Source organism: Gymnoscopelus microlampas (genome assembly GCF_963454915.1).
Source record: "Gymnoscopelus microlampas genome assembly, chromosome: 16".
NCBI lineage: Eukaryota > Metazoa > Chordata > Actinopteri > Myctophiformes > Myctophidae > Gymnoscopelus > Gymnoscopelus microlampas.
In genome coordinates, this window is record NC_139953.1 from 49,573,803 (window position 1) to 49,584,604 (window position 10,802).

Sequence of the window (10,802 nt, forward strand, 5' to 3'; positions counted from 1 at the left end):
TATTATTATTATTATTATTATTATTATTATTATTATCCTCCCTCTAGACTTTAATTCTGTTCTTTTTGGCAAGCGACATCTGCATGGTGGAGTAGATGCTTTATGAAACTATAAACACAGGAACAGATTAATATTATTATTATTATTGTATTATTATGATGATGTTGGTAGATATGCTTTATGAAACTATAAACACAGGAACAGATTGCATCAGACAAAGCGTAAAGAAGCTCAGCGCTAACACAACAAGGTGTAATGATCAGTTAGGTGGTTTACGGCACATGTACGTATCTGCAAACACACACTTGACGTTTATTAAATTAGGGCCGATACATTTATTCTTTGGCCGATAAAATATAATCTTGCCGGTCACGGCGGCCGGCCCCAAAACTGTCGTGTGGAAAGTCTGGTCCAAATATGGAGTCCTGGATCGGCCACGTCCAAATATGGAGTTCATGACGTATGGACGCACTCTGACCTCTTGAGTAACCATGGCAATCTAATACCAACAAATCCCGGATGACGTGTAAACCTTTTCAACATTTCTTCACGTCATCTATTGTTTACATTAGATCACCATGGTTACTTGTGATGTCAGAGTGAGTCCGATGCCAAATACTCCATATTCGGACATGCATGACTCACCGTGACATCATCATTCATGATGTCAGGAGCACAGGGCTGGACTATATAAAGTCATGTCTGTTTTTGTCCATCACAGATCTGATCTCTGAGCTTAAAGACTTCTGTTCTCTTCTTAGATTTACACTTGGGGAGATTTATTTAGTCACTGCTGAGGAAATAGTTCCTACCTGGATCACAGCCAACGTTTTTCTTTAGTAATTATTCAACAGGCCTTTATACTTCCACCTTTACATACTTTGTTCTTGTGCGTTTTACAGAACCAGTAGGATCATGGGAGGAGACTGGGGGTTCCTGTCCAGGTTAATGGACAACGCCCAGGCCCACATCACCGGCATCGGGAAGGTCTGGATGACTATTCTCTTCCTGTTCCGCATCATGGTGCTGTGTGGTCCAGCTGAGAGTGTGTGGAGCGACGAGTGGTCGGGCTTCTATTGCAACAACAATAATATCGGTTGCCAAACCGCTTGTTACGACCACGAATACCCCATCTCACCCCTCCGCTTCTGGACGCTGCAGTTCATCTTCGTGGCGACGCCCACTCTGTTGTACCTGGCTCATGTGATGCACGTCAGCCACAAGGAGAACAAACTGCGTCAGCAGCTGGCCAGCCCAGCGCCCCCTGGAAGCACCAGGAACATCAAACAGCCCAAGTACACGGACGAGAGAGGCCACGTCAAGATTAAGGGGAGTCTTGTGTGGAGCTACCTGATCCAACTGCTGGTCACGATCGTCATCGAGGCGGCCTCCGTCTGGGGACAGTGGTACCTGTTTGGGTTCAAAGTGGAGTTCAAATACTATTGCAATGCAGAGGAAAACTCATCACATCAATGTCAAGGAAAAGCGAATTGCTACATGCCCCGTCCAACAGAGAAGACCGTCTTTGTCATCTTCATGCTGGCCGTGGCCTGTTTCTCTGTGCTCCTCAACGTTCTTGATGTCTTGTACGTGCTCTACAAATGCTGCAAGAGATGCAATCAAAGGGTGAAGAGGAGGGCGTTGAAGAGGACAGCGTTGGAGGACCCAGACACCCTGCCCGATAGCAGCGCCCCCAGCTATGACTCCATGTTACAGAACACAGATGACACACTGCAGCAGAACAACCATGTCATCGTTGAGTTGTAGAACATACCGGGGCAGACTCTCTGAGAGTCTGGATGGAGACGAGGGAGGAGCAACAGAAGCTATGATTCATCCTCACCCTCAAGACTTCCTGTCCACCAAGGTCACTGAAAAGAACGACTAACAGTATTCACCTTCACCTCCTGCCGTCCACCATCTCTAAATGTTCCACCAGCCTCCAGCCTTGGTCTCTGTCTCCACAGCTGTAGACGATGAATCAAGAATCAAGAATATGCACATTTTCAGGCCACAAAGCAGCTGAAAATCTTAACTCAACTCTATTCCATTCTATTGTATCGCCTGATGCACCGAGTGATAAGTCATCTGATCAGTGAATCTCCCAAAAACATGATACGTCGGAAAATACCCATATATGGAGTCACTGATTTAATCAATATGATGTCATAGACTGGCCTGTACTAAATATATAATAACTAAATAAATAAAACATTTACAGAATAAAATAAATCACACTTGTGATCTCTGAGTAGACCTGTGCTCAAAGAGCATAAAAAAAAGAGGAAAAAAATGAAAATAAATAAATATATATGTATTTTCAAATTAATATAATAATAAATAAAAGTCCATGGGACTAATGTATATAAATATATTATAATATTTGTGAAGAGTGGTGAATAGTGTGTGTGATATATTATTATTATTATTATTATTATTATTATTATTATACCCATATATGGAGATCAATGATGTAATCAGTATATACCCATATATGGACATGCTGATACACCCATAAATGGATATCTCTGTATCTGTCAATCCTTGTCCCCTTTATGCCCAAATAAGGAGATCCCTGATGTCATCAGTAAATACCCATGTATGGGCATGCCCCCTTTTGTGCCCATATATGGAGCTTACTGATTTGTTTGCGCCTGTTGCCTTGACGACACATTGTGGACAACACACTCCATATTTGGGCGTAGCTGCAGTGGAAACTCCTTATATGGTTATGGCTGAGTCATGGTTACATGAGCGTGACGTCAGAGGTCCTTTAAGACAATTTTAATATAGGATATACATCGACTATTTAAAAAAAAAACAATCTACTAGATCACAACATGTCACATTGCGACATGTTGTGATCTTGTACATCAGCTATTTTTAGCGGCGCCAGCCGCTCTATATCTGACTTTGTCCGTGTGTATGTCCGTGTGTCCGTTGTATTCTTATTGGCTGGGCTATAAACAAATATTGATGACAACACCCGTGACACAGGGTCTGATTTTTTTTTTAATAAATATTGAAAAACAATCAGATGTATTTCAGGCAATGGTACTCCAGTTTAATTGTGATGGAGATGAAAGAATAGAACTCCAGTATTGATTTATAGTAGGCCAATTTCCTCAAGGTCCTCAGCCACTCGTTTTTTAATCTGACCCTCTAGTTTAGCCTAGTAGGGTCCCATGTAATTGTTTGGTTGCCTATGCTGTTTTTATGCCATGTTTTTAAACCTTGCAGCACTTTGAGATTTGCAATAATGTAAAGTGTGTTATAAATAAAATGTATTACTATTAGAATACTGGCACTTTGTGAAACACCCAGAATCAATGTTATACTTCAGCTACAGGAAAATATCCAATCTACAAGCTCACAATATGTCCCATCATTGCATATTAACTGCCAATGTGTTGTTGTGTAAACCAAGCAAGTCACAAGATTATTATTCTGTCTGGTGGAACATACTGATTATTAACATGACCAGATTCTGTTTACTAAAGAGCTGGAGAGACATGGAGACTCCTGTTACTGAATATAGACTCTATAGTAATGATTACTATCACAATATAGACACTGTTACTGAACAAACACTCTATAGTAATGATTACTATCACAATATAGAGCTATTTAACACTGTTACTGAACAAACACTCTATAGTAATGGTTACAATGTAACAGAGGTCCTTACTGTATGTTTGCAAATGTATTGTAACCCTTATTGCTTTTTTTGTTTAAGATATTTGTTTGGCCTTTTCTGCCTGTATTGATAGTAAACAGATAGAACATAGGGAGAGAGAGAGATCGAACGCGCGACACGCTGTCAGGGCGCCCGGACCGCTACACTAGCCACCCGGGCCATTGTAACCCTTATTGATGATGTTTGAGCACTTTAGATTTATTTCTGCACAATGTAACATTACTGTCTGTTTGAAAATGAATGAATAAACACTAAAATAACCATGATTACTGTAGCAACATTTTTCATGTAAGGTATTACTTGATTCTACCCATCCTCTTCACTCTGAATTTGACTTGTTGCCATCGGGCAGGAGGCTTAGGGCAAAAATAGCAAAAAATAAGTTACAAAACGTTGTTTGTGCCAACTGCTGTGGACATTTTAAATAAGAAAATGTTTAAATAGTCTAATCGCCACTGCTCATGACCACTGGTGTTGTGTTAATATGAGTGCATTTTTATATAGTATTTTAATGCACCTGTGTATTTTTGTAATGTTTTATTGTTGTAACTGACTGCCGGTGTGCCAAAGACAAATTTCAATTTTATGTCAATTTAATGGATAAAGTTTTCTTTATCTTTATCTTTATGTCAGTAGTAACTAAGTATGAATGGATTTTTTTTTTTCATGTAAGGTACAGTACAAGCCAGAAGTGAAAAGGGTTAAATGTGCATTTATGAATTAACAACTTAAGCCCTGTTTCAAATAGTGAAAATAGAAGACAAGTTGTCTGCTTCACTTTTTATAAAGGCTAAATGTGAATTAATAGCAGCATTTTTATAATTTCCTTTTTTAATATGAATATAAAGAACTTTCAAATAACTGTTCCAGCCTGGGGGCTGCTCTGCTACACTGTGATCATTTGAACTGTAAAAACCTGCATCATGGCATCACACTCTGTGTTCATGTATGACAACATTGTTGATGTTCTTCATGCCTCTGGTAGGCAGTTCTGTAAACAAGGGGGAAAAAATGGTGCACAACATTAAGCCTGGTTGGCATGTTTTTGTGGCTGAGCATCGTGTGGCGGCCAGGGCAGCATTCAAACACTGGAATGACTCTGGTAGGCCCAGACAAGGTTCAGTGTTTGAGGAGAAGAATCTCACCAATGCAAAATGCTGTTCGATCTGTTAAAAAACAGGAGAACACTGAGAGCAGACTCACTTGCCAGTAAGCTGCAAAGCAAAGACCTTTATGACTTTTGGAAAGAGGTCAAAGTAATGAACAACAGTAAAACATCCCTACCCTCTAACATAGAGGGCGCATGTGGCCCGGTTGAAATAGCTGAGGGGTGGCGAAAACACTATCACAACTTATTCAACTGTGTAAAAAGTGTCACTGTGGCAGTAGATCATGTCGACCCATCTGAAAGTGTACTGATCAGGTCTGATGATGTGGTTGATGCCAGTATGACGCTAGATAACAAGGCATTGGATCAAATCACAGAAGAACACCTCAAATATGCAAGCAATAAAGTCTGCCATTTACTGTCAATCACCTCTGTACAATTAGTGCCTGTCCTTAAAGACAAGGCAGGTAAACTAAACGTCATTGATAACTACAGACCTATTGCTCTGGCCAGCATCTCTAAAGTATTGGAAAGAAATCATGTTTGTGCATCTTGAAATGTTCGTCTTGACTGTAGATAACCAGTTTGGATTTAAAAAGAAACACGGCACAGACTTATGCATTTTTGCACTTAAAGAATTGATTGCCAGCTACAGTAGCCGTAATTTCACTGTCTTCCTATGCTTTATGATGCGTCTCGAGCTTTTGACAGGATTAACCATTACAAACTGTTTCAGAAGCTGCTTGATAGAAGCATACCTAAGCACATTGGCCCTCATTTATCAATGGAGTGTACAAACCGGATTATATTGTTGCCTATATTTCGTCTTACACCAAAGTCTAAGTGAGATTTATCAAGCGATCCTATACAGCCAATCCTAGCTTACATTTGGTCAGAGAGGTGATAAATCTGACGGCTGAAACCGAGCGTCATTTAAATAACACGCCCTTAAATATTCTCAAAACGCCCCGATTTTACGACATGAAGAACCAGAATACGACCAAACAAAGCAGGGAAAGCCAATAAGAAAGGGTTTCCCCCGCCCGCCTGCTGCCTGTCAAGTCGCACGCACACGCACACACACACACACACACACACACACACACACACACACACACACACACACACACACACACACACACACACACACACACACACACACGTGCACAAGCACCCTGTTATCTTTTCATCAGAATCAATCTTTATTGTCACATCACATTACAGGTAAAGTGGGTGAAATTCTTATTTCCCCTCCCCCCTTTTTTTGTACATACTTTTTAATATTTTCTAATGTTTTTTTTTTTGGTATATATTTTATTATTTTCTCATGCCTTTTTTGTACATAATGGTATATTTTTTCCTCTGTATTCTTATGTTGATTTTTGAACTGTTTGGTTGCTACTATATGTCTATGAAATTAATTCAAGGACCCCAACGGAAACAAGCCCGCAAGGACTTTTTTGGCCGGACCTTTTAGACAAAAGCATTATAAATGTAACTGTGTTGTTTTACATTCTTTTGCCTAATAAAATTTTCAATTTCAATCAAAAAAATGTGTGCAGGCTCAGTTGCAGTTTAAAAGATAGATAGTCATCTCATAAAGAGAGAGGAGAGGCATAAAGTGCATACATGACTAATCTTATCTATATAACAATACAAATACATGGACAGTGAAGTCTCTAAAACCTATATAGGCCTACAGTAGCGTGTCCTATGGAGTTACTTCGGTTACAGTAGCGTGTCCTATGGAGTTACTTCGGTTACAGTAGCGTGTCCTATGGAGTTACTTCGGTTACAGTAGCGTGTCCTATGGAGTTACTTCGGTTACAGTAGCGTGTCCTATGGAGTTACTTCGGTTACAGTAGCGTGTCCTATGGAGTTACTTCGGTTACAGTAGCGTGTCCTATGGAGTTACTTCGGTTACAGTAGCGTGTCCTATGGAGTTACTTCGGTTACAGTAGCGTGTCCTATGGAGTTACTTCGGTTACAGTAGCGTGTCCTATGGAGTTACTTCGGTTACAGTAGCGTGTCCTATGGCATTGGTTCGCAAAGTGGGGTTCGTGGACCCCCAGGGGTACTTGAGGGGGTTCCAGGGTGTCCCCAGCTATGATGGATAGGAACCAAATGGACCCTTATGTGTCTGTAACTCTGAGTTAAATTAACATTGGTTTTACAATGTGAATTGGGGTCCCAGAGGTATAAATGCCATTAAATGGGGGTCCGTAGCCTAATGCATGTCAAACTGGGGGTCCTTGAAATTAAAATGGTTGAAATCACTGCTAGAGAGCCATAAAAATCTTCTATTATGGGGGTCCCTGGCTTATCTTTTCAAATGGGGGTCCACGGTCTAATAAGTGTCTATTTGGGGGTCCTTGGCACTACTAGCCTACGTGACAAAGATTGTGCTGTTACGGAATACATGAAAGGCGGTTTGGCTTGCAAGTAGTTAGGCCAATGTAAGATTTATTGACAACATTTCGACTAACGTTTGACCTGACGCTGAGGCTTGAAATGTTGCCAATTAATCTAACATGGGAGCATATGAGTGTGTGCGGGTAATATTCTTTTCTCACAAAAATATTTCATACACATAAATCCATAAATATAGTCCAGTGCATAGGGTCAAATATGCTGCATCGATCGTTGCAAGTGTTTTTTTATCTATATCAGTGGTTCTCAAAGTGGGGTCCGGGGACCCCCAGGGGTCCTTGAGGGAGTTCCAGGGGGTCCCCAGCTAAATGATGGATAGTTAGGAACGGAATGGACCCTTACAGGTCTGTAACTCTTAGAGTGTACACATGGAACCAAATGGACCCTTAAGGGTCTCTAACTCTGAGAGTGTACACAGGGAACCAAATGGACCCGTTAGGTTCCATTTGTACACTCTCAGAGTTAAATTAACATTGATGTTACAACATAAATTGGGGTCCCAGAGATAGAAATGCTATTAAATGGGGGTCCGTAGCCCTAATGCATGTCAAACTGGGGGTCCTTGAAATTAAAATGGTTGAGCAATACTGGAGCTGTAAAAATCTTCTCTTATGGGGGTCCCTGGCATATCTTTTCAAATGGGGGTCCGCGGGCTAATAAGTGTCAATTTGGGGGTCCTTGACATGAAAAAGTTTGAGAACCACTGATCTATATTGTATCCTGAGCGAGTCACACTAAATGTCATTGTACAGTGTGCAATGACATATACATCTATTCTAAAATATACATGCCCATTTTGGTATATTTTCCCATGTCAGGTTTTCTTTGTTCTTGTTTTGGGTTGATGTGTAATGGAATTGTACCAGACAAACAGTAAGCATTCAACATCGGTGCCGCCACGCCGGTCCAAACTCCCAAAAATACTCTTGCATAAGCGCTCGTATATTTTGAAAATAATAAAATAGCAATAAAAGACAAAAAAAATCTGTCTGTCTGTCTGTCTGTCTGTCTGTCTGTCTGTCTGTCTGTCTGTCTGTCTGTCTGTCTGTCTGTCTGTCTGTCTGTCTGTCTGTCTGTCTGTCTGTCTGTCTGTCTGTCTGTCTGTCTGTCTGCCTGCCTGCCTGCCTGCCTGCCTGCCTGCCTGCCTGCCTGCCTGCCTGCCTGCCTGCCTGCCTGCCTGTCTGTCTGTCTGTCTGTCTGCCTGCCTGCCTGCCTGCCTGCCTGCCTGCCTGCCTGCCTGTCTGCCTGTCTGTCTGTCTGTCTGTCTGTCTGTCTGCCTGCCTGCCTGCCTGCCTGCCTGCCTGCCTGCCTGCCTGCCGTAATAAGTGTTGTGGTCATCTTAATCAGGAGTGTCCATGTACCACCCTTCTAAGGAATGTGAAGGAGTCACACATTCTGATCAGATAAATCATTGATCACATGGAATTATGGACGCTCTCCTCAGATATGAAGTCGATCAAAGTCCATTTACATGAGCTGATTATAGATTTTAAATATTACACCAACCCGCCTCCTTCATAGCACAGTAAAACCAAACGTTTTCTTTTCAAATGCCCTTTTATAACCAGGTCTTGATACTAAATGCATTTATATAGAGCCTTATGATGTGCATTATATTCAACCATTCTCTCTCGCGCGCGCACACCCCCCCCCCCCCCACACACACACACACACACACACACACACACACACACACACACACACACACACACACACACACACACACACACACACACACACACACACACACACACACACACACACACACACAGTTTTGTTTTACTATACTTGTGAGGACATCAACGCTTTAGGACAGCAATTTCATGAATGTCATTTAAAAATATATATTTTTTGCCATTTTTAACCGTAAGCCTAAAGCCGAAAAACAGCAGATCCCAGAACGCGTCGCGCTGCGACACGTTCTGGGCTTATAGATCTGCTATTTTTCGGTGCATGACACTGGCGCGCAACTAAGTATATAAATCATGTTTAACTCTAATTCCAATCCCTAAACCTGAATGAATGAATGAATGAATGAATGAAACCTTTATTGCCCTTACGGGAATTTGCTTTGCACACAGAGAGCACACATAAATACAACACAGACTAAAAACATGACATGAGCATGGTAATACATACTGTACATCATAAAAAGCAAAACACTGCATGATCGTCAGGCACCATACTGCAAAACAATCTTAAAATAAAGACTTGTCTTTGTTTAGCAGCTGAATGCTGCGTGGAACAAAGGACGTAATGATTCGCTTAGTTTTTGCCAGAGGCATGCCGTACCTCCGCCCTGAGGGTAAGAGTTTATACTCATACCATAGTGGGTGCAACTGATCAGCTATGATCTTTTGTGCTAGTCTCTTGGTATACAGATCTGACATGTATGAGATACTGCACATTACTTCACCTGTTATCTTACCTCCTAATTTAACCACCCTGTCTAACTTGTTCTTATTCTGCAAACTTAGTGCTCCCCCCCAGCACTGAATACAGAAGGTCAGTAGACTCTGGATGCAGGTCTTATAGAACAGTATCTGCAGGGTTTTATCCACTTTAAAGCTTCTAAGTTTCCTTAGGAAGTACAGGCGTTGTTGAGCCTTTGCAGATCTGGCATTGGTGTTAGCGTTCCATGTTAGTTTACTGTCGATAATGGTGCCAAGGTATTTGTACTCCTGTACTATTTCGATGGGAGCGTTATTCATAGTTACAGGAGTTAGAGAAGCAGGGTCTCTTCTAAAATCAAATACCATTTCTTTGGTCTTTTTTGTATTCTGTCTGTCTGTCTGTCTGTCTGTCTGTCTGTCTGCCTGCCTGCCTGCCTGCCTGCCTGCCTGCCTGCCTGCCTGCCTGCCTGCCTGCCTGCCTGCCTGCCTGCCTGCCGTAATAAGTGTTGTGGTCATCTTAATCAGGAGTGTCCATGTACCACCCTTCTAAGGAATGTGAAGGAGTCACACATTCTGATCAGATAAATCATTGATCACATGGAATTATGGACGCTCTCCTCAGATATGAAGTCGATCAAAGTCCATTTACATGAGCTGATTATAGATTTTAAATATTACACCAACCCGCCTCCTTCATAGCACAGTAAAACCAAACGTTTTCTTTTCAAATGCCCTTTTATAACCAGGTCTTGATACTAAATGCATTTATATAGAGCCTTATGATGTGCATTATATTCAACCATTCTCTCTCGCGCGCGCACACCCCCCCCCCCCCCCCCACACACACACACACACACACACACACACACACACACACACACACACACACACACACACACACACACACACACACACACACACACACACACACACACACACACACACACACACACACACACACACAGTTTTGTTTTACTATACTTGTGAGGACATCAACGCTTTAGGACAGCAATTTCATGAATGTCATTTAAAAATATATATTTTTTGCCATTTTTAACCGTAAGCCTAAAGCCGAAAAACAGCAGATCCCAGAACGCGTCGCGCTGCGACACGTTCTGGGCTTATAGATCTGCTATTTTTCGGTGCATGACACTGGCGCGCAACTAAGTATATA

The 10,802-nt window shown here is 41.6% G+C and overlaps 1 protein-coding gene across 1 annotated transcript; it reads left to right on the forward strand.

Moving 5' to 3' along the window:
* Positions 1-915: 915 nt before the first annotated feature.
* Positions 916-1,767, forward strand: LOC311063079 (gap junction Cx32.2 protein-like; the record flags this gene model as incomplete). Its single annotated transcript, XM_084082289.1, has 1 exon — positions 916-1,767. The coding sequence occupies one exon, from the start codon at positions 916-918 to the stop codon at positions 1,765-1,767; it is 852 nt and encodes a 283-aa protein (XP_083938415.1).
* Positions 1,768-10,802: the final 9,035 nt, after the last annotated feature.